Here is a 23,460-nt window from a genome sequence, read left to right as displayed (position 1 = left end):
CCCAGCACCTCAGAATGGGATCGTGTTTGGAGATGGGGTCTTTCCAGAGGTAACTAAGGTAAAATGAGGTCAGTAGGATGGTGTCCCTTGTGAGAAGAGGAGAGTGGGCACAGACACAGGAGGAGACAGCGTCTGTACACGGGGAGAGGCCTCAGGAGCCGCCGACCCTGCCAACACCTCGATATCGGACTTCCAGTCTCCAGAACTGGGAGAAAGTGAATTTCTGTTGTTGCACCTTCTTGTCTGTGGTGCTTTGCTTTGGCTGCCCTAGGAGACCCCTGCTTCCCTCCAGGGGCCCAGTCCGTGGGCTGGGTGGGGTCGAACGTGCACTGCGGGGACCACCCCATGCCACAGCCCCGTCTCTTCGGCCGGGCGCCCGCAGATCCGGGCTGTGGCGGGTGGAGGTGTGCAGAGCCCCGGGGCAGGGGGGAGTGATTTCCAAGGAGAGAACAGTGCAGGCCAACAGCCGGGATGGACTACGGTGCAGAGCTCCTGCAGCGGCGGGCCGCGTGCCGTGCGCAGGGCGTGTGTCCCGTGGGAGGTGTGCTCGTTGCCAGGGCGCCGGGACGGCGGGCGCTGGCTGGGGCCGCTCCCCCCGCTGCGCTTGAGACCCATTAAAAGGGCAGCAAAGACATTTTAAAAAGACAGCTTTGCCTTTTTCATAAAGGCAGAAGCTCGTGCAGGCAAAGAGAAGGAAAGAGGTGCAAGGCCCCGTGGAGACGGAAGGAGACGGATGGCCGCCGCCGAGGGTCGCCCTCTAGCCGCCTGGGGACCTGGGGTGCGGGGCAGGGGGTGGCCCCCAGCCTGGCCACAGCTCCCAGAGCAGCTCCAGACTGCAGACAGGGTCTCAGGAGGTTTTCAGGGGGAAGGGTCGGACCCCGGCCCCCTGGGGACCTGGGCTGTGGCCGCCCAGTGCCCACCTGCAGGTGAGGGTGGGGGCGTCTCTCCCTGACAGATGGGCCGAGGCGCGACCTTCGGGGCCCAGGCCCCAGGTACCTACAGTGAGCCCCCCCGTTCCCAGGGCTCCCCCTGCCCGGCACCCAGGCAGCTGCTCTGTGTCCCTCTCGGTCTCCAGACGCTTGAGCAAAGCTTCTGAGAGGAGAGACACACCGGGTGGGCAGGAGGCGGGCAGAGTGTGCAGGAAAACAGACCGAGCCGTGAGGTCCTCCGGGGCGAAAGGAGAAACTGATTAATACAGTTTCGATAGCAGAAATGAGTGAGTCGGTGATCGTTCTGCAAACTAAAGTTCAGGAAATCCCTGCTGAAGGCGGAGAAGGGGACAGACCCGGACACGCGAGGCCCTTCCCGGAAGCGCGGCATCAGGAGACGCGCACCGCGGGGCGCCGGGGGCTCAGGGACGTGGCTGCCTTCGGCTCAGGTCAGGACCCTGGAGGCCCAGGATCGAGCCCCGCGTCCGGTGCCCTGCTGGGGGGCTGTCTGTTTCCCCTCGCTCTCTGTGCTCTTTCTCAAATAAGTAAGTAAAATCCTTAAAAAAAAACACCACTCACGAAACAGTCCTTACAGCCCAGGGTGGAGAACAGGGAGGCCAGGACATTATCAAGGAAAAATAAAAGACACGTCCCAGCACCGCGGAATGTAAGAGCCCCTGGCAGACCCCACGCCGTCCCGCCCTGAGACGTGGTGCTGTTAAGGGCCCTTCGTGAGGAAAAGACAAGCATCCCGTGTGATGTTGGGAGTCAGGTGGCTTCAGACCTCTGGGCACCGACATGAGGGCCTAGAAGACAACGGGGACCATCAGCGTCCCACATCCGGGGGCTGGCCTGCAGCCGAGAGCTGCAGCCCAGTGAGGACACCTCCCGACAACCGGACGCTTGGTCAGTGTTCCTCCCGGGAAGATTCGGGAGAGTGCGCCCCTCTGGAAACAGGAGGAAAACAGAAAGGTGAGGACTTGGAAGTCAAGAAATGCAGGACACACCGAGAAAGAAGAGAGAACGGGGCTGGAAGAGCCTCTGTCCAGACGGAGACGGTGGACAGTGGCTCGAGACGGGATGTCGCTAAAACCGAGTGCTAGGCTTCCCAGCTTGTTCAGACCCGCAGAGAGAGGGACCGCAGTGCTGTCCGAGTCCCATCAACCACAGCAGCGCCGAACAGCCTGCAGTGACGGGAGCGCGTAACGTGTTCCCTCTTCTCCTCCCTCCCCCACCCTCTAGAGAGGACCATCTCCGGTGATCTGTCCTCAGATTCACTGACTCATCTGCCATCTCCAATCCAGTGATCTCTTCATTTCAGTTATTAAACTTTTAAAAATATATTTTTTACTTATTTATTTGACAGAGAGGGACACAGCGAGAGAAGAACCACAAGCAGGGGGAGTGGGAGAGGGAGAAGCAGCCTCCCCGCCTGGGGTCATGACCTGAGCCGAAGGCAGACGCCTAACAACTGAGCCCCCCGGGTGCCGCTTCGCACACACTTGTAGTAGTTGTGTTTATCTTTGATAAACCCCACATCTGAGCCATTTGGAGTTGGTTTCTATTATCCGGGTGGGTTTGTTTTGTTTTGTTTTTTTTCTGGCTTGATTACGGGTCATAGTTTCCTATATCTTGGTAGATCTTGTGATTTGTTTATTACGTGTTGCATATTGTGAGTGAAGCAGGTGGCAGCCCTGGATTCTGGGTTCTGTTATGTTCCTGTGAAGAATGTTGATTTTTATTCCAGCAGGCAGTTAATTTCTAGCTGATCACCTTGAGCAAGTGAGCATGGCTTGACATTTCGTTAGGGTGGATCTTCGTCTTGCAGGGACCCGACCTACAATGTGCCCCAATGTTGATTTTCTTGGGGCTTGGTTTGATTTTCTTGAGGGCAGGTCAGAGTGGGGCTCAGTCTAGGCATTGTCCTAAGGCATGGCCTTTCTGGAGTCTTGGCTGGTGTTGGCTGGACTGGAGTCTAACACACCCGGCAGGCTGGAGTGCTCGTGTCTCTGTTACCCTCTCAGCCCTGAGGCCGCCGTTTCTGGGGGCCCTGGGCTCCTGCTTCGCTCGTACGCACTTGCGGCGGCTGCGGTCGCCCCTCTTAGGGGGCCCTGTCCCACAGAGGCTCGGCTGCCTCCGTCACCTGGAGGGAGGCTGTGCTCTCTGGACCCCGGGTCAGTGGTCTGGGCCAGGAGCTTGTCCCTAGGTGGGAGCCGGTCACCCCGGGGTGTTGGGCACTGTCCTGCTGTCAGGAGGCGTGTCGTGCCCAGTGGTTCCCAGTGAGGGGGCGGCCCAGCCCGAGCGCCCTGCGCGGCCGGAGCAGAAGTCCGGAGCGAATGGAGCAGGAAAGGAGAAACCACCACGGCACACACGGCTCGGCGTTGGGAGGTATTTCTGCTCGTGTCTTCTATTAATAGTGAGCCAGAGGAGGGCTCTCGCAGAACGGCTGTAGGTGGGCGGCCCTGGGGTGCGAGAGCGAACTCTTCCCTTCACGTTGGTCAGTCACACGCCGGACTGGAAGCTGAGCCGTCAGCACACGGTTTAGAAACATGAATGGGGCGCCCGGGGGCTCTGTGGGCCAAGCATCTGCCTTCGGCTCAGTCCTGAGCCTGGGGGCCTGGGATCGAGCCCCACGTCTGGCTCCCTGCTCGGCGGGGAGCCTGCTTCTCCCTCTGCCTCTGCCGCTCTCCCTGCTTGTGTTTCCTCTCGCTGTATCTCCCTTTCGGTCAAATAAATATATAAACTCTTTAAAAAGGGAAAGAAACATGAATGTGCTACCTAAAGGGACACCTTAAGAGGGCTCCTGGAGTTTCGGGGGACGAAGCTGAGCGGCTGCCCTGAGCCTGTGCTCCGGGTTTACATGGGGGGCCCTGCCCGTCTCACGACGGGGCCCAGGAAGACCACGTCCAGGAACAAAGTCTTCCCGAGGCCTCGCGGAGCCCATCAAAGGAGGAGAACCAGCCGTCCCCATCAGCGTAGAGAAGCGGGTTGGGGAGGGTAGACACTCGCTGGGCCCTGGGCAGAACTGCCTGACCCCACCGGGGTGTTTCGGGGCCGGGGCGCTCGTGTGGATCGTCACGGCAAGCCCGCCTCTGCCGTCAGCTCTGAGCACCCCCGGGCCGAGGCTGCCTGGGCCCCCGCGCCAGGACAGCGTGGGGACAGAGTGTGAGTATCGCTCGTGGGACAGAGTATCGCTCTCCACCAGGTCCTCCCTCCTCGAGCTGCCTGTCACCTCCCTGGCCCCGCCTTGAGGATGGACCAGCCAGACACAGCTGGAGACCCCACCGGCGACCCTGTTGGGACCGAGGGCTGTTCTGCGGGTGAGTCTGTGTCCCCGATGGGCACCCGTGGGCAGGGCCGGGTAGCGGGGACGTGTGAGGAGTGCAGGCGTGTGTGCCGGCTGTGTGGACCGTGTGTGTACGTGGGGCTGTCTGTGCATGGGCACCCCAGGCGGAAGGCGTTCCCGTGCTCCAGCCTCGTGTGGGGCGTGGACGCAAGCATGCAGGTGACACAGCCTTCCTGGCCTGAGGGCTGCAGTACGCACTGCTCTGTGCCCTGTGAAGGGGGCCACCGGCTCCCAAGGTGCACGCTGTGTGGTCTTGTTGTCCCCAGGTGGGCTGCCTGCTGGCCACTGGCTTGCTCGCTGCCAGAGGACTGTGTGACTGGACCAGCACCACAGGGGAGGACAGAGCCCCCCATGGCAGCGGGCGGGGACTGGCGGGAGGGACGGGAGTTTCTCCGAGTCCTGGCACAGCCCCGCTCACCGCGTCTCTGGGCCGGACTCCGACGTTGTGTTCATCTTGCCAAGAAGCAGCAAGGAGGGGAGCGGGGTGTGTCTGAGAAGTAGGGGCCTGGGTCAGCTGCAAGCGTGGGAGCCCAAAGCCGCCTGTGGCACTCCTGCCCTATGCCCAGGCCTGGGGTCCTGACCGGAGATGAGGGGCCTGTTTGGGCACAGAAACCTCCTCGGTGGGGAAGGGAGGCATTTTCGCTTTGGTGGCCGTGGCTGTGGTCTTGTTTCTACCCTAAGAACTGGTCCCACATCCCAAGACACGGGCCCCCCTCCCCGGGGCATGCCGTCAGCAGAGCTGGCCCCTCCCGGCATCAGGTGTTGGGGGGAGGGTCTCCCCGGCCTCTGGGGCTGTGGAGCCATGCTCGGGCTGTGACGCGAGAGAGCCCGTGAACCCAGGCGGCGCGCACACACTTTGCTCGCTGTGTGATTGTGGGAGAGCTGCTCAGCCACTCTGTGTTTCCTGGTCTGAGAGAGACGGTCGTGCTGGTGGGCTGCCCGTACCTCCCTGTGTGAGCACTGAGTCCAAACCTGCCTGGGAGGCGTCCGGGAGGGGTCCGCTGTGGTCGTTTTGGTCCGGGATCCAGATGGGATCGATTTTGCTGTGAGATAGGAGGTATGGGCCCGACTCACTTGTATTTCTAGAAGCCCATTCAGGGGACAGTCGTCTCCCACCCCCCAACGACCACATGCTGGGCTCCCCTGTGTTTTGGGTTCGGCTCCAGCTTTCCGCTCTGGTCTCCGTCCGCTCGTGAGCCGACAGTCGCAGTGACCGCGGTTTTACGGCGCTTCTCCCGCGGGACCGGCAGCTTCTGCCCTCCGTCCCTCCCTCCCTCCCGACGTCAGAGTGAGCTTGTTTGGTTCTGAAAAAATCCTGTAGTCTCACTGAATGTCGCTGCGCTGGTGGGTGGCCCCGGGGTGCAGCAGCTCGTCTGCGGTGCGGACCGACCGGGGCTTCTCTGCCGTCCTGCCGCAGCGGTTCCTTCCCTGAACGCCGCTTGGCCTTGGTGGCTACTTCTGATGAGTCGAGGTGACCGTTCCCTGAGCCCAGGCGCCCGCCGTGCTCTGCTCCTGACCTGCAGGATTGGGACCATGGACATGACCCGTGTGTGTTTTGGGTAGAAACGGGAACACACCTCAAGGACAGCGTTTGCCTTCCGGCTTGTTCTTTTGTTCTTAGCTGTGCTTTTTACCGAATCGATCTCCCACGTCGTTCCTCACTGTTTTAAACCTTAAAGTCCTTAAAGTCCTGTGGTTAGTAGGATCCTTTCTTCTAGCAGATTTTCTAACTTGTCCTTGAAATTGGGCGGTCTCCGTGTTTTCACGGGCACGTTCACCTGCGTGGGTGCCCGTTGCTGGAGGAGCTCTCCAGGTGTGTGGTGACGTCGCCAGCGGCGGGGGTCGCCGGCAGTGGGGGTCGCCGGCAGCGGGGGCTTGCCTCTGTGTGGACGCCCCGGCTTATCAGCACTTCCCACAGCCGGCCTGTTCCTTCGGGGCGCCTGGGCTGAGCGGGGGAGGGGGATCCTGTCTTGGGGGCTTGTGATTTGTTGGAGGAAGCAGGACGGCAAGGCCTTCTCTTCCCACTTCCCAGATGGGGCGGCCCCCACAGGAGACCTCATCCTGCCTGTCGGGTGGGGGTGCTGCTGGGGGGCCTCTGCAGGGTTTGGACTTGGGGGCTTTGAGGAAGGCCCTTTCTCTCTGCCTGCCACCTGTCCTCACCACGTCCTGCTCGGGAAGGGCTGAGCCCACCATCATGCCCTGAGGAGGGTAGACCCTGGAACCCGGGACCGAGAGGGACAGAAATGTGATCTGGAGAGAGTGGCAGTCCCCACCTTTGCCAAGGAACCGCGTGCCTGTGTCCCGGGAGGCAGGACGTCGCCGACCCCGCAAGTCATGTGGACTTTCCCGCACTGGGCGCTGCGGAGTGCGGGGCGGGAGACCGCATCTGGGTCTGCAGATGCGACAGTGGCTGGACACCGGCGCTCTGCAGCTGCCCGAGGGCCGGCGGGGTCAGGATGGCCGTCCCCGGGGGTGGAGGTGGACACAGCAATGCCCAGCAGAGACGGTGGGTCTGGATGGGCAGCCGGGCTCGGCGCGTCTGGCGCTGCCCCCGGCTCGTGCCGAGTGGGACTCCAGCCTGGCCGAGGGAGCCTCTGCGGGTCCTGGCCCGGGTCCCTGGAGGAGGGCGGGGGGCCTAGGCGAGGGGCCCGCACGGAGACCGCGTGGGGGAGCGGTGTGCCCCGCACAGCTCAGCCCCACCTGCCACGGCCCCTGCTCCCCTGAGAGGAAGGCCCGCTTTGTTCATGTTCCCTCTAACCCCGGATTCCAGATGGGAAGAGGCAGGTGGTCGCTGTGCTCGCCTGGCTGCTGGGTTATTTTCTAGAACGCATCTGTTTCGTGGAGTGAGGGCCACCGAGTCAGCTCAGCTCTCTCCCCCCTGTCAGCTCCTCAGGAGCCCCCCCGGGCTGCTGGCAGCTCTCAGTGTCCGGTGGGCACTGGGGAAGCAGGAGGATGGGGCGGGGGCAGGGCGGGGGGTCACCCTGTGCCTCCTGGTGCCTGGCCCCGCACGGCGGGAGCCTGAGGCCCCCAGACCCGTGTGCTGGAAGGCTGCTGGCGGAGACAGCCTGTGAGGCCCACATACTGGACAGAGAGGAGCAGCCCAGGCTGTGGGTACGGAGGTTTGACCCCTGAAACCGAGCTGCTTCTTGGTGTCCCCCTGCACAGAGCCTCCTGCCCCGTCCCCACCCTCATGGTCCTGGGATGGGGTCAGGGACCAGGCACAGACCAGAGGCCATCTGACTCCGGCCCCCAACCTGCTGTCTGATCCTGTCAGCAGGTGCAAGATGTCAGGATGGGCGCTAGCCTGGGAACTTGGGCTCGGCCCGGCTCCAGGCCTTGGGGGAGAGGTGAGGGCCCTGCCAGGCTACGGGCATGGCTGATGTCCATCCTATGGACAGAGGCCCCTCGGCACCAGGCTCCCACGTGCCCTCCTCAGCCCGGCCTCCTGCCAGAATCCCTAAGTCAGAGCTGCCGGGCCCCAGGCCCTCCAGGTCGCTGCATGGTGACACTTAGCTTGCTTATCTGTCCCTTAAGACAGACGCCTCCCGATGCCCTCCTCTCTGTGTCTTTGGCTGGGGGTCTGCCTGGGAGCCCTGCTCAGCCTAGGGGTCCTCCCTGCCCCACCACACGCACCCCACCCACATCTCTCTGGCTGCCAGGCCATGTCCTTGCCGTGCCCCACCGTGCCCAGCCCTGCCTCAGGTCCTCTCCAGCTGCCCCTTGGGCTTCCAGGGGTCTTTCTGAGGCCACTGGAGCTGGTGACCAAGTGTGGGCACGCACAGCTGCCCCAGGCACCGTCCCCAGCTCACCGTGGAGCACCCGTCAAGGCCCAGACCACAGCTTCGAACAAGGCCAGTGTGGTCACTGCCCAGGAGGGACAGATGGCAGGTCCTCGGCTGGCGGCAGTGCCCCGCTGTGGGGGCCGGGTAGGGGGCGCGCCCAGGGCAGAGCTGTCCGGTGGGTCCGTGGTCTCAGACAGCCTTCGACGGCGGGCCGACTCTGGATGAGGCCCAGGCAAGACATGTCCTGCAGTTTCCTGCAGATCCTTTTAATTAGTGGGAATCTTGTCCGAAGTTGTATTTTTGGGGAGACCTCTCTGCCCGGAGGTCATCAGGATGTTCTCCCAGAGGCTCTCTTTGTCTTTCATGGTCAGCGAATGCAGGCGTGAGGCCAGCGATGCTCGGCGCCCTCAGTGGGGGCACGGAGTTCCTGTGCTCCGCGGCCGCCCAGGTCACGCATCAGGATCCCTTGAGTGCCCACTCTGGCCCTGGGTCTTTGCGCTGGCCCGTGGCTGCCCCCTGTAGGCCGCTCAGCCTTAGCGAGGCGGTTCTTGGTGCCAGGTGGGGTAGTCTTGGCGGACCTGGGACGGGGCACATGTAGGCACACCCACCCAGCCCGCCGCTGGGGGTACAACAGCACGAAGTCTCCTGACCAGCTATGGGACGGGCGACAGCTTCTCTTCTTTAGTGTATGGAGCGGCTTTCCTTCATTAGGTCTTTTAATTTTTTTCTCAATGTTTCATGGGGTTTGGGGGGGTTTTTTTGCATGAATTTCTTTTGTTAGGTTTATCCAAAGAAATTTGAATTTTTTTGCGCTGTTGTAATTGTTTGTAATGTTTATTTCTGTCTGTTACTTGTATACGGGGGAACAGTGGGGTTTTAGCATTGGCCTTGTGTTCCGTGTCCAAGCTACAACCAAGTAACCCTAACCCTCCCCTTATTTACTCTTCACGGTCGCACTTGGAGCAGGGGCGCGGCGGAGGGAGAGACGGAAGCCCAAGCAGGCGCGGGGCTGAGCGCGGAGCTCGACTCAGGGTTCGACCTCACGACCCCAAGACCATGACCTGAGCCGAAGTCAAGAGTTGAACACTCAACCGACTGAGCCCCCCAAGCGCCCCTAATACCTTCTCTTCAGATTCTGCGTGTCCTTCCACAAAATCATGTTTCCAGTGAGAAGTAATGTTTTACTTTCTTAAAAGATTTTGTTTCTTTGTCAGAGAGGGAGCACAAGCAGGGGGAGTGGGAGAGGGAGAAGCAGACTCCCCACTGAGCAGGGAGCCCGATGCAGGGCTCGATCCCGGGACCCTGGGACCACGACCTGAGCTGAAGGCAGAGGCTTAACGACTGAGCCACCCAGGCGCCCCTTTGCTTTAATTTTTAGAGACTTACCCTTTCTAGAGCAGTGTCAGGCTGACAGGAGAATCCAGAAGGCACAGCAATTGCCCGTGTCCCCACCACGCACGGCCTCTCCCACCAGACACACCCCCTCCCGCGTGCGCGCCGCATGGCCCCCTGCAGACGCGCCGGCACCCGAAGCCCACCGTGGCCGGCGGGCGGTCCTGCGGGCAGGGTGCCCTGTGTGGGCGCGGGCAGGGCGCGGGGACACGCGTCTGCGGGGCGGCCTCGCACACTCGGCTGCCCCGGCGGCCTCTCCCGGGACGGCCCGGAGCCGGGGTCCTGCCGCGTGCGGCCCGTCCGGACGGCCCCGTCCTCTCGGGAGAGCAGGTGCCTCCGGACCGTCTCCCGGCCCGGCCGCTGGTTCCTTCTGAGCGCGGAGCCGACTCGGCCTGTGGACCGACCAGTTTGTTGGAGTGGAGCGGGGTGCGGGCTCCGAGCTGCCAGGGCCCCCGGGCCGTGCTCCGCGGGCAGCGGGCGGCCTCGGGCTGGCCCCGTCTCCCGGGGAAGGCTCCCGGCTGCCCGCGTCAGGGTCTGCGTCTGCCGGGGTGTTTCTCACAAACATCCTCCATCTGGGCGAGGGAGTTGTCTCTATTCCGAGTTTGCTGGGTCGTTTCCTAAGTCAGGAACAGAAATTCCTTTTACGAGATTTTTCTTCTGAGGCTGCCGAGAGCTCCCGATTCTCGCCGTGCTCCTTCCGTGAAGCACGCCGGCCCCCCGCCCGGCAGCCCTGCTTCTGGAACGCTCCCGGGGCGTCACTCCGTCTCCCGCGCCGTGCGTCAGTCTCCGCCGCTGTCTTGTCCGGGTGTCCAGGTCTGCGTCCTCAGGGGGGCGGCCGGCCCTGCAGGGCGTGGTCCGGGTGTCCCCGCCTTCCCGGCCCGAGCGGCCGGCGGCTGGCTGCCCTGCCTGTGATTCTTGGCTGGACTTGCGGGTGAAGTGCCCCGAGCTCCCGAGCCCCGGTAGGACCTGGGGCATCTGTTAGGGACCTCCCCTCCCCCAGTGTGTGGGCTCCGGTCCTGACTCTGACGGCCGCCACGTGACGGGCACGGCTGGGTCCTGAGTCAGAGCACGGCTTCTCCCAGCTCCCTGGGCTGGGGCCGAACTCGGGCTGGTCTGGCAGCCCTACTGGGCCCTGGGCCCTGTAACACCCTCATGGGCTCTTAGGTCAGACAGTGACTGGCCCTTCACCTCAGGACTCGCCGGGTGAAGAGGGTTTTCTGCAGCCCTGAGGCCTCGGGGCAGGTGCCCACGGGGGTGGGGCGGGCCCTCCCGAGGCAGCCAGGGGGCGCTGGTGGCTGTGGGTGACTCCGAGGCCCCGTCCTTTCCCAAAGCGCAGAGCAGGCCGCAGGCACCCTCCCAGGCCAGCTCCGCCACCCCCCCCACCGCCCCCAGCCCTGGCATTGACCTGAGACCGGGTCTGAGGGCACAGTTCCTTTTCCAGCATGAGGGGGAACCCAGCTTTCCCTGGCGCTGGTGTCCCCGTGGGGTCCCCATCCTGACCAGCTGTCCCGCACCGTGCTGGGGCCTTGAGCGAGCAAGAGAGGACCAGGGCTGTGGGTGGTCAGCCTGGGTGCGACGCCCCAGGGGCCGGGGGAGCAGGGCTGGGGAGGCAGAGCACGGGACCACTCTAGGGCCTTGCCAGGGGCTGCAGGCCAGACTCGGTGGGCCGTGGATGGGGATGGGCTGTGACATGACACGGAGGGTGGCACCCGGACGGTCAGTGCTGCGGGCTTGGCCCTTCTGTCCGCTGCCCCTTTCCTGCTCACACGGTGTGGCCAGTCCAACCTCCAGCTCACCCCCGCTGAAACATGAGGCCTGGGCATCCCCCGAGCTGGGGACAGAAGCCCATCCCAGTGAGCACGGCAGGTGGCCAGGCCACAGGTCCCAGGGAGGGGGCAGAGGGAGCTCTGGCCAGAGAGGGCCAAGAGTCCACAGACACCAGATGGCATCAGTGGGGAGCCCCCCGCCTTGGTCAGGGCGGAGTTGGTGGGCTCTGCATAGCCCTATCTTCTCCCCCCAGGCCCGGACCCGCTTCTGTTCCTGCAGGCCCTGCAGACGCTGTGGTCCACGCGGGAGCTGCGGCAGGTGAGACAGCGCGGGGGCTGGGCCCCTCCTCCGGCCTCAGGGGCCGCCCTGTCTGAAAGTTCTGGCAGACACGTGGGGGCCGGAGCCCTGGGCTGACACCCACTGGACACCGGTACACACAGGCCCCTGAGGCTGAGAGCACGAGGCAAGGGCCTGTGGCCACCACCTGGCTTCTGCACAGCACGGACCCAGGGGCCCGTGACCACCTATGCACCCCGTGAGGCCGGGGTACTCACTGTTCACACTAGCCTAGGTTCGTGGCCTCCTGTCCCGGGGACAACCTATCTGGCCACTGAGGGATGCGTGTGGCCCTGGAAGGGAGGCTGTAGTGGTCTCTCATGGTGCTCGGTGGTCCTGCCGTGGCCTTGGCCTGGAGGGTGACTTTGCCTGACCCGTGGGCACCCCTGCCCTGCACTTTGCTCCCAGAGGCAGCAGAAGGATGAGGTCACCCTAGTTCCCAGGGAGAACGGACAAGTCAGGATAAGGCCCGTGTCTTGTGTCTTGCCTCCTGCTGCTGTCGGAGGGTGGGCAGGGTGCCCAGACCCGGCCGAGCTCCCTGGGGCGGGCATCCCGTGCAGGTGCCTTCCAGGAGGGGCTGGGGGCTTGTGGACGAGAGGCGTCTGTGAGCTGTGGAGGCTGAGGGTGCTCCCACCAGGCCCAGGGCTGGCTTTGTGGCACGGGGGACCACCGTCTGGCTTGACAGGTCCCCGACGGTGTGTGAAGTGGGACAGGCCTGGGCTCTGAGGTAGCCATCAGCTCTCTCTCGACTGCACACACGGAGGCTCGGAGTGGATCCCCCCTCAGCTGGAGAAAGCCAAGGCTTTTGCAAAGCCCAAAGCTCTTTTTAATGTTTGTCTCCCGTGGCTTTGCGCTAATGCGGAGGCACCGCGACCGTGTTGTTTGGTGAACCAGCTTCACGGATTCTGCGTTTCCACGGTGTGTCCCCTGTCCCGGTGCGCACGCGGTGTTGGCGAGGTTTGTCTCTGCCCCGGGGTCAGGGTGAGCTGACCTCATAAACTGGGTTGAAATCCTTCTTTCTGTTTCCGTTCCCTGGAGCCACTGGTTCCACAAGAACTCCTGGTTCCTGGAGGGTCTGGAAGGGCGCAGACTGTCCTGCCTTGCCGGGCTTGAGCCGGGGTCGGGGATGACCGTTTTGGGGGCTTTCTGCTTCTGGTTTCTTGCCCTAGGAAGCGGCCCCCTCTCCCGTGTCCTCGTGTCTGCCGGCTGGAGGCTCCTCATCCGAGACTCTCAGATGTGGGGGTCGAGGGCCTTGGGCGTTCCAGCCCCCTCTGGCTGTCTCTTCCTGCCCAGGTGCTCGCTGACAAGTGTGCCTGTCCCGCTACAGTCCCGCGTCACAGGTCTCTGCGGGTAGGGCTCCGTGGCCCGTCTTCATGACCCTCGTGATGGCATCCCCTCAGACCGGCGTGTTACTTACTTCCAGTCACGCGCGCGGCTGTCTGAGATCTTCCACGACCGGCTTCTGTCCGTGAAGGAGCACATCTGTGTATTCTCACTTTCGGTGCCACAGAGGCCTGCGGGGGGCAGGTCCCCGTGCGCCGAGTGAGTGTGCAGGGCAGGGGCGCTCTCCAGCCAGGAGCCAAGCTTCTGCCCGAGGGGCACGTGCTGTCTCCCCGGGGTCCGCTTGCCAGAATGGAGCCGGGTGGGCGGGCTGCTCAGTGTCTGGGCTCGGACCGGGTGATGCCCCGGGGCCAGCGGCAGTGGGCGGAGGGTCCCCAAAGGAACCACGAGGCGGTAGGCGGGCCGCGAGGGGAGCCGTGCCCTGAAGGCCAGCCGTGCACAGGGAAGTTTCAGGGTCCCCCACAGGACAGGACAGGGAAACCGGAGGCCGGATTCGGAGGGTCCTTCGGGAGCTTGTGAGATCACGAGGAAGGAAGTGGGATGGTGGGGGTGCGCGGGGGGCTGTGGTCCCTCCTCTAAACCCAGAGGGAGCCGAAGCAGAAGCAGCGGGCTGGGGGACCGGTGCGGGGAGGGAGGACAGAGGCTGCAGGCGGGGGAGGTGGGCCGGCGTGCTGTGGGGCCTGGGAGGACAGGCAGTGGGTCGGGGACTCCTCAGAGCCCCTGGGGTGGGGATAGCCGGAGAGATGAAAGACAGGAGAGGCGAGCAAATGGGCAGGATGGGGCTCCCCAAGGTGGCACGGCCCTGGCAGCTTGTGTGAAACCCCGGCCCCGCGGGGGCCGCACCAGGTGTCGGAGCAGGGCCGCGGGGGCACCGGCTCCGGCCAAGTCCCAGAACCACCAGGGTCCCCTGAAGCCCGGATGGGGCGGCTGACTCCCCTCTGGAGCGCGAGTTGGGGGGAGCAGTCAGAGGGCAGGCGGGAGGGAGGGAGCAGCAGTCAGAGCTCTGGGGCCAGGGTCCAAACGGCAGTCAGCGCAGGGCCCGGACCGCCAGGCCACGGGGCGGAGCAGCCCTGGAGATGGGGCCATGGCGCCCGGACTGAAATCTTCCAGGACGAGGGGCGGCAAGTGGCCAGTGCGTGCCAGAGAGTGCGCGAGGCCCGCCCTGGCAGCCGCAGGGGCCGGAGGGGCTCTCGGACCGCGGTGGGGGGCGGCAGCACGGGTCCAGCTACTCCTCGGGGCCCCGTGGTCATCACTCACAGTGACTCGAACGTTCCTGTGTGCTCTGCGGCCTCTCGCTGAGCTCCCGTTACCGACGCTGTCTCCCGCGGGGCCCGTGCTGTGGCCAGGAACACACGCAAATGCTGGACGGCTGTGATGTCCCAGCCCCAGGCGGCCCCCCTGTGCCCCGTGTGCCCCACGGCCTTCCCGTTCCCCGCAGCACCCCGTGGGCCTCCTTGCTCACGGCCCCCTCTCCTTTCCTGGGTGTTTGCCGAGGGAGACTGGCCAGGTCTCCTGAGCTCACCTGCATGCTTGAGGGGAAAGCCAGCATCTCACTTCTGGGGAGCAGAGGCCAAACCGCTCGGCACAATGGTTTGGACTGAGGGGATCGTGCTCTGAGAGTCCCGGGGAAGCATCAGCCACACGGGGTGCCAGGGCCAAGGCCCGTGTTCCAGCTGTGCACCCTGCTTCCTGCCCACTGCTCTGTGGGTGGGGGCCCTGGCCTAGGGGTGCCGGGCGCTCTCCGAGCACAGCAGGGGCCTCTGTGCGGAAGGGGGCGCACACGGACAGGACGCGGTGCCTCTCCGAGTTCCAGACCCAAGAGGTACTGTCCAAGGAGAATGTTCTGGCCTGGCCTGGCCCCAGGCTGCTCCCAGGGCAGAGACGCAGGAGGGGGCCATGGGGAGGGGGCCGTGGGGCCACTAGCAGAGGGGTCTGTCCCTCCCTGATGACTTCCCCTCCACAGTCCCTTGGTCACTGGCAGTGGGGAGGCAGTGCCTGTGCCCCGGGCTTGGTCCGCAGAACCCTGGGGAGGTCCCTGGGGGCTGCTGGAAGGCCTCCTCTCTCCAGGGACGATGCCAGGGGGCAGCAAGGAGCTACTCCTGGTGGCATGGCTCTCAGCAAGGCCCGCAGACCCCCACGGGGTCTTGACTCCTTCGGGGCTGCACCTGCCTTGGCCCTGGGCCAGGTGAGTGTCGCCTGCACACGGCGGTCCTGGGGATGGGGCAGGGCCATTCCTGCTTTGGGCGCTGGAGCAGAGATGTGCCACGCCTCAGCCCCCTTGACTCTGGGGGCCTCAAGCCATGGGCTGAGACGCTCCCAGAAGCAGGAGGAGGCCCAGTCAGCGGCCATGTCGGGTAGGTCAGGATGAGCCCCCGCGCTTTGTGCTCACAGAGGGGGACAATCCAGTGTCCCGGGGACCCTGGAAGTTGACAGCCATCCAGCTGCACTCCTGAGCCTTCCCCTAGGAGGGGACAGAGTCGCCACGGCTGCCGCTGCACCAGCAATATGCAGTGGCCATCTCGGAAGGACGTGCCCCCTCGCTCCCCTTCTGCTGGCCGCCAGGAAGCGTCCCACCGTGAAGGGCAGCTGGGTGACCCCAGCGGAAGGAGCTGGCCCCACAGTTGACCGCGGAGTGGGTCTGGGGGTTCCAGGGGCCGTCCTACTGGGAAGGGGTCTGTGTGGCCTCTTGGGCAGGATTTCTCCTTCCTGCCGCCTGCCCTGGACCACGGCTGGCTGCACGCCCTCTGCCCGGCTGGTGCCCAGGGGCCGGGCAGGTGGGGACTGCCCAGGGAAGAAAGGAGACAGGTGTTTACCTGAGCTCACCTTCCAAGGAGAAGGGCGGGCTGGCTGGCCAGTAGGTAGGAGCCACAGGTCCCAAGCACACGGCCTCCCCGCTCTGCTCTGAGCCTCTCTGAGCTGCTCTTCAACGGCCCTGAGCGGGAGCCGTGCACACATCAGGCCCCAAGACCAGAGCCGCATCTCTCGAGACCTTTCCCTCCGTGAGCAGGCGGTGGTGGCGGCTCAGCCTCCGGTGTCTTCTTTCACACCTTCCTGGCAGGCGTGGGGTCTGGTGGAGATGGGGACAGTGGGCCTGTGGGCCCTGACACCCCCGTGTGGGCTCTGCCCACCTGTCCCAGGGCATGGCAGCGTCACGCGTCGGAGGCTGTCCTCAGGTCCGCCCGTCTCAGGTCTGCAGGGGCAGCTGGGGCCTCAGCCCCTCGCTCCCCGCAGAGTGGCCCCGGGCGTCAGGGTGTCTGTTTCTGAGCTCGCACCCCACAACCTGCAGCTCTGCCCTCGGGGTGGCCGGGCGAAGAGTCCGGGGCTGCCAGCAGACCCGTCGCTGCAGGGTGTTCCAGGGGACAGCGGAGTCAGGCAGAGCGAGCCGCGCGCTGGGGGCCGAGGTGGCACTCGGGCGACACCCTGCTCCCCCGAGGGAGAGGTCTTTGTTCCTTCGGCTCCCACGTGTTTCCAGACCTTCCGCGGTGCAAGAGGTGGGAAAGTCAATCAAAGGTGTTTTTCAGTTTGCGTTTTTTCCTCCTTTTTTTGGTTTCTCATTGCTTGCTGGGCCCCGCAACCAGGTCCCTGTGTCTGAAGGACCCGCGTGCGTCCCCCGGGCAGCACACAGGTCATGGGGCGAGGCCCAGCGGCTGGAGCCTCTCAGAGGGGCCCCGGGTCAGACCAGACCGGAGCGCCGGGGAGGGGAGACAAGGAGATGAATGGCACCGGAGGCCCGTCCCCTCTCTCTGCCAGCGGCGCTCCCACAGTGCAGGTGGGGAGGCTCTGCAGGGAGGTGGGGGGCAGGACCTCCTGGGGCCGCAGCGAGGTTCCATGTCTCCGCAGCTCCGGGAGGAGGCCCGGCGGGGCTTCGCAGCCCTGGTCGACCCGCGGACGATGCTCCTGGACGTGCTGGAGAGCAGCGGGGGCTGGCGGCGGAAGGGCCGCTCCCTGGAGGCCTGGCTCACCTGGGAGCTGGCGCACTGGCTGCCCGCACAGCCGCTCTCAGGGCGGGCCCAGGTGAGCCCTGCCCACGGCCCCACCGGCTACGTCCCTCTCAGCACCATGGGCTCCCGGCCAGCCTGACCCGGCCTATGTAGCCCGCTGAGCTCCGGCACCCCAGGTGGGCAGGGCCTGGCACCTTGGGATTGACTGGGCTCCTGCGTCCATGGGCGTGACCCTCGGCCCCCCACAACCACACCTCGCCCTCGCCTGTGCCTCTAGGCCTGGCCTGTCTGGAGCGTCCACTGTGGACACAGGGTTGCAGGTGCCGGACTCCTCAGCCAGGTCTGCCCGGCCCCGTGACCCTGGCTGCAGCGCCCTTCCCGCTCCCCGGCTGAGGGCAGCTCTCTGGTCTCCCAGGGCAGCTCGGGGCTGAAGCAGCTGCAGGCCCGGGCAGTCAGGGTCCTCGCTGAGAGCCCCCCTGGTCTCGTGGAGCCGCTGATCAGCATCTTCCAGCTGCAGGACGCAGACCAGGGCCCCCTGCTGACTCACGTCCACTGGCTCCACCAGGAAGGCAAGTTCAAAGAAGTGAGTGTGAGCCCCGCGTGGACCGGGGACCGGGGACCGGGAACTGGGCCTGCATGTGGGCTCAGGCAAGGGCCAGGCTGAGTGGGCTCACAGGACCCCCCTGACGGTTTCCTCTGGGCCCTCCCCTGTTGGGGGCTGCCCAGGGCTGAGGGGCATCGGGTCTGGTGCAGAGGGTTTCAGGGACCAGCCCCCCAGCGGCCCAGCTCAGGGCTGAGCCAGACGTTGGGGCCCTAGGAGACACTCCCACGCACTGAGCTGGAGGATTCTGGGAGCGGCCCCCGCACCTGCCTGGCTCTCGGCCCCCGCACCTGCCTGGCTCTCGGCCCCAGCACCTGGTGTCCTTCCTCTTGAGGTGCCACCGGGTCCTCAAATGGGGTCCACAGCCCAAGGACACCCTGGCTCTGGCCTGGTAGCCCCATGGGCCAGCCGCTCGCCCAGCCTCATTTGTCACTTCCCAGGAACACCTGTGGGGGACTACGAGGGTCAAGGGTGTGGGGTCCCTCTGCACACAGTCCCCACCCCTTTGGCCACCCCTGCCAGCCCAGACCCTCCCAGGCCAGGGAGCACCCACATGACTGGACGGGGTTGGAGGCCCCCTCGCACCCACTGGCAAAGTCACTCGGCCTCTGTGTTGTCGTGGCTTGGGGGCGAGCAGCCTGGTTCCCTCTGGGCCCAGCTACTTCCAGCTGCTGCTGACCGAGGACAGAACTGTCCCTTTGTGTCCTGGTGGGGGGCCCACAACTGCACCAGGCCTGGGGACTGGCTGCTTTGCTGCTATTCTCACAGCAGGGTCTGGCCACAGGCACAGCCCCTCAGTGGCCCTGCCTGCTGGGCCTGCCACCTCCCTGGACCCTTCAAGAGGCCCTCCCCCCACCTGGGATGGCCCGACTCCTGCTGTGTGGAGGCTCACTTGGGTCAGCTCCGACCAGTGGGGGCGCCCCTGTGAGGGTCGGACACCTGGAGCGTCCTGCCAGCTCCTTGCTGGACCAGGCTGGCCGGAGCCTCATCCTCACTGTGCCAGGGATCCCCGGGACCGGCCCGGCCTGGTGCCCGTGTCCGTCTGCGGAAGTTCGGTATGGGGCATGGGTTATGGGTCGTGACAGCAGAGTCCTGCAGAACGTGCGGTGCTCCTGGACGCGGGCTGTACTGCGTCGGGTCGTTCGGCTCCTCTGTCCCGGGAAGGCCTAGCGAGGGCAGATGTGGGGACGTGGGTTCAGGAGCCTCACGGTGCTGGTGGGGCTCTGGAGGTCTTGGAGGTGGGCCAGGAGTGCCGGGAGTGGCTCGGGTCTGCGTGAGGCCGGGGAGCAGGGCTCCGCGGTGTGGAGGGAGGGGCGGCTGCGAGCGGTTGCCGCAGGCCCAGGGGTCCCCGTGGCATCTCTGTGTCCTGAGACCTGAAGGCCACCCCCTGGGGAAGTAGGTGGTGGAGAGGTCCTGGGGCGTCCCGCTCAGGGGCACGCTCTTCCCGAGTCCTAGGTCTGGTGCTCTGGGGTGTCCAGAGGCTCGCTCCTGACTCACCTCTACCCACTGCCCCATCGGGCCCAAAGTCGAGCCTGACTGGGGGACAGCGCTGCTCACGGACACTGCTCCCCATACCTGTGGCGGCTGGGGCTTCAGTGGGCCCTGAGGCAGGATCCTGGGCCCACCCCACGGGGACCTCCTTCCCCGAGGGGCAGTCCCCGCCAGGAGGCTCATGGCGAGGTCGGCCTCACCTGGACCGCCAGTGCTCGGTCCTTGGAGGTTGGGCCGTGTGTTGGCGGCTGTCATGCCCCGGCCCAGGCTCTTGTCTTGAGGCTGGTGAAGGGCGCTGAGAAACCAAGATGACCACGCCAGGGACAATGTGGCAGGGGCTCCGCTCCTGGGGCGCAGGGCCATTCTCCGCAGGCTGAAGGGGCGGCCGGGCTTGCAAGAATGCGGGAGGCAGAAGGCAGGCTAGTGTTTCGGCGTCTTCTGTTACACCCGGGCCTTTCAAAGAGTGTCTAGGGCCGGCTGAATGCACCTCCCTCGCGCTCCAAGGCAGGAATCCCAACACAAAGGGGGCTCTTGTCCCGCACAGGCCCCTTCTGCGAAGAAAAGCCATTGTCCCCAAGCGGGGCGGCCCGGCAGGCGATGCACGCTCCAGTGCCCACCGCCGCGCCCGGCGAAAGGGGCCGCATTCAGGCCTGTCCGCTCGGATTAGCAGGGACTCACGACTTAATGTGCGCCGATATTTCATGTCCAGGGCGGCGGCTGGCTCCGGGCAGGATGAATGCCCGCTTTTGTCTACTGAGTTATTTTATTTACATTTTTTAAACAGCTTATCAAGGTAAAAAGATAGCTTTGCTTCGGGGGAGTGGGGGGGAAGGCCCCTTGGCTCCAGGCCGAGCTGAGCTGTGGAGGTAGGAGGCAGGCCCGTCCTGGGTCTGAGGCTGCGGAGTCTGGGCTTGGCTGCCTGGGCACCTGCCTGGAGCCCCTGTCCAGCGGAGTGGGCAGCCAGGGGGCCCGTGAGCGCTCTGTCCGCTTGGCCGCCAGGCCCCCCTGGGTTTCCTGAGTTTCCCCCAAGGCAGCAGCTCTGGCACTGTCCAGCCAGAGGGGTCCACAGCCTCGCTCTGCCCCAGCTGCTGATCAGCCCCATGTCCCTCTTGTTAGTGGCCCCCATGCCAAGGCCAGGAAGGCTCGGGAGGGGCCGGTTCCTCACAGTTTCCTTCTGTGGGGCCTGAGCCCCTCCCGCCCCCCCGCCTGTCCCACAGGCCTGAGTCGGCAGGTGACCTTCCCATGCCCGCTGGGGCCCCGTGCGTCCAGGCAGTAGGCAGCGGACAGCTTGGTCTGCTGTCCCCATAGCAAAATCTCGGGCAGAAAAATGACCAGAGACGGATCCTAAGCCGGGCCTGATGACAGTGGCTGATCTACATGGACACCCCCCTCCAAAGACAGAAGCCAGCCCAAGGGTTCTGCTGTCAGCCGTCCCCCCAGGGCACCCACCCCGGCTGCCCCCTTCCTTGTCCTGCGCCACCCTGCCCGCCCCACCCCAGGGCTGCTGGTGTGGAATGGGGGCATGTCCCAAACTGTCCCCAGGATGTGGGTGGTCACCCGGCTCTGGGCACGCTGGTCGTGCCCTGCAGCACCCACGCGGGCTGAGAGAGGTCACCCCGAGCGCCGGCTGGGTGGGAAGCTGGCGACTGTGGAGGAAGGAGAGAGAAGAGAAGGGCCGTGGGAGCCCACTGACCCCTGTCGGGACAGAGGCACTGTGTGGCCAGGTGGGGTGTGTGCCCACGAGACCTGAGCTGCCCACCTGGGGTGCGTAGGGCTGGGCTCCAAGCACAGCCTGAGAACCTCCACCCAACCCCCCCCCCCCCGAAGCCAGCGGGCACCACGGACAAGGACCCTGAGGGCTGGGATTGGCAGAGGGGCCCTTCACTGGCTCCTGGAGAGAGAGGCCGTCCCCGTGGACAGAGGGAGGTCGGGGACTGGGCAACAGGCTGCCGTCTATGCCAGAGCTCCTCGTGCTGTGGTGGGGGGCAGTGCCCAAGCTCCCTTGGCCCCGCCCTGCCCCCCTCCACCCAGGCCGCCAGTCCCCCACACCCCAAGCCTGATTCACCCAGGCCCCGCCCCAGGATTCAGAGAGGTTGTTGGATGGGTAGGGGGCAAGGGTCCCCCCACGCCCTTCTGAGGGCTGGGGCCTAGAGCACAGAGGAAGTCTTGTCCTTGGGGGAGCAGAGGTAAGGACGGCAGAGGCTGACACCCCAGCAGAGGCAGTGAGGGGCGGGGGAGGCCGGGCCCCCCGGGTCCTCTCTGCGGCCCCCTCCGGCCCCTTGCGTTGTGGCTCCTCCTGCTTCATCCCTCCCGGGGTCACTGGCCCCCACCCGCCGCTTGGTCTGGAGGGTGGGAGGGTCCCAAGCCCCCAGGTACCCCTCCCACAGCCCCTTCCCCGACAGTGGCCTGGCCCGACCAAGCCCAGCTCAGGTGTTGACCCCAGAGGAGCCCAGGAGCGAGCCGCACGGGGCGGATGCCGGACTCGTCAGCGGGGTCGTGACCACCCCAGTTTCTGGCCATACGGGGCCATGCAGGGGTGGGGGACTCCCGGATAAAGGTTGGGTGCTCCCTTAGCTTCTCAGGGGGTCTCCCATCCAGAAGTGATGTGGTTCCCCCTCCTCCAGCCCTGGCCCCGCCCCCTCTGCATCCTCCCCTGGCCCCGCCCCCTGTCCGGCACCCCCACCCCCACCTCTGGGCCCCCGGGGGCCTGGAGGCCGAGGAGCCCTGGACCGCAGCCAGGCTGTGGAGGCACTGGGTCAGCTCCACGCAGGGAAAGGCCCCTGGCCCTGTGCCCCCACCCCGCGCGGTCCGGGCCGGAGGCCGGAGCGAGCCTTTCCCAGGCCGCTATTTTGGTCCTTTGTGTGAGCTGCGTGGGGCGGGGCGCCCGGCCCTCTGTGGTTATTTTTGCTCATAATGGGAGCACGATGTATGGAAATTATTAATAGTAGCCGGGCCTGCGCTACGTGCGGGCACTCAGGGTCCCGGCACTCTCTGCGCCGAGTGTGAGCGAGGCCCCGCGGCTCAGGGGTCTCAGCACCCACGTCCCGTTCCTGGGGCCGCTGCGCTCCCTGCCTCACCAGGACGCAGCTGGGGCCAGAGCCTCTTCCTCTGTGGACCCGAGGGGCAGCTCTGTGTGTCCCCCCAACACACACAGACCACACCATGTCCTACTCCAGCCTCTCCCCTTGGACAGACAGCTGTGCAGTCATTTGTGGTTTGGGGGTACACGCAGAGCAGGCCTTGTGCAAAGTGCTTGGAGGGCTCTGCACCTCCGACCCTCAGGGAGGACAGCCCTGGCTCCGGGCTGGAGCACCGTGACTGCCCGTGCCGCCTGCAGGTAGAAGACGCCCTCCTGGGAGGCGTGGGGCACGCGAGAGCAGGTGTGGGGGAGGCACAGTGCGCCGGTGTCTGGGGAAGTGACAGAGCTCCTGCCTCTTATCCGCCCTCCCTCTGCGTCCTCAGTCCACTCAGCAACACCCCTTGGGCAGAGCCACTGCGGCCCAGGGCCCAGCCTGACGCCCCATCTGGGCCACACCCCAGCCTGGCAGGGCCCCCCCAGCCGGGTCTTTCCCACCTGCCCCCCTCCTGGAGCCTGGCTCGTCTGCTGGGAGGCTTCTGGATTCCAGGCCCTTGGGCCTGTGCCCGCCATGACTGGGAGGTGTGGAAGGATGGGAGGGCCCCACCACGGTGCCGCCCGCTCCCCACCAAGCCTGGTGTGACCTGCTCCGTTGGTGACCGCCAGGCTGCTCTGCTGGGCCTGAAGCTGAGGCTGCAGCCGCTACTCGATGTTGAAAAGGTAAGGGTCCTTCTCACGGAAATCACTTGGGTTCCAGCTCAGATAAAGCCTGAGTCTCGAGAACCGCGAGTGGGGGGAGGGGTCCTCCTACCACTGAGCCCTGGCCTCTGCTCCTGGGGGGGGGGCTCCCCTGGGAGCACCTGACCCTGCAAGGAAGGCCCATGGGGGCGGGGCCCTGGAGGGCGGTCGCTGGACTTAGGTGGGACGGGCTCCAGAGCCATGGCGGGGGGCTCTCAGGAACGGGGCTCCCCATGAGGACCACCCCGAGGTCCCGACCTAGGAGATGGGTCCCTGAACGGTCTGGGCTCCAGGCAGCCTGACCTGTGTGGTCGCATGGAGAGGAGAGGAGCTGAGGAAGGGTCTCCTGTGGGACCACTGGGAGGGGCTTTGTGGAGGCCTGGCTTGCCGTGGAGATGGCCTGAGCGTCCCGAGGCCGCGTCCCTGCCGGGGCCTTCCTCAGAGCTTCCTGGTGGGCTTGGGCAGCTCAGGGCCTTTCGGGGCCCATGCACAGCCGTGCCACCTGTGCCAATGAGGCCACCGGGACTGCTGCCCGTGGTTGGTCTCCCTCACGCCTCCCACCACAGCTCAGTGAAGACAGGGGGCAGCTGATCTTTCCCGGGACCCCCCTTGCTTCTTGGGGCCTCCAGTCCTTTGTAATGGAGACGGGGATGACCACAGAGCCCCAGGGAGCCATGGGGCGGGTGTGTATGGGTAGAGTATGGGTGTGTGGGGGGGTGT

At 65.4% G+C, this 23,460-nt stretch overlaps 1 protein-coding gene across 1 annotated transcript in view; it reads left to right on the top strand.

Moving 5' to 3' along the window:
• Positions 1 to 23,460, top strand: part of EXD3 (exonuclease 3'-5' domain containing 3) — a 74,922-nt gene that overhangs the window by 12,005 nt on the left and 39,457 nt on the right. The window contains exons 3-7 of the mRNA XM_080819255.1: positions 4,135 to 4,249; positions 11,470 to 11,534; positions 16,731 to 16,907; positions 17,250 to 17,417; positions 22,669 to 22,722. Of these exons, the coding sequence (XP_080675381.1) occupies positions 4,183 to 4,249; positions 11,470 to 11,534; positions 16,731 to 16,907; positions 17,250 to 17,417; positions 22,669 to 22,722 (531 nt within the window). The 5' untranslated portion in view covers positions 4,135 to 4,182. The remainder of the gene's footprint in view (positions 1 to 4,134; positions 4,250 to 11,469; positions 11,535 to 16,730; positions 16,908 to 17,249; positions 17,418 to 22,668; positions 22,723 to 23,460) is intronic.

This window comes from Martes martes, assembly GCF_963455335.1.
Source record: "Martes martes genome assembly, chromosome: 12".
Taxonomy (NCBI): Eukaryota; Metazoa; Chordata; class Mammalia; order Carnivora; family Mustelidae; genus Martes; species Martes martes.
The sequence above is the reverse complement of the archived record's forward strand: the minus strand, read 5'-3'. Positions and strand labels throughout refer to the sequence as shown.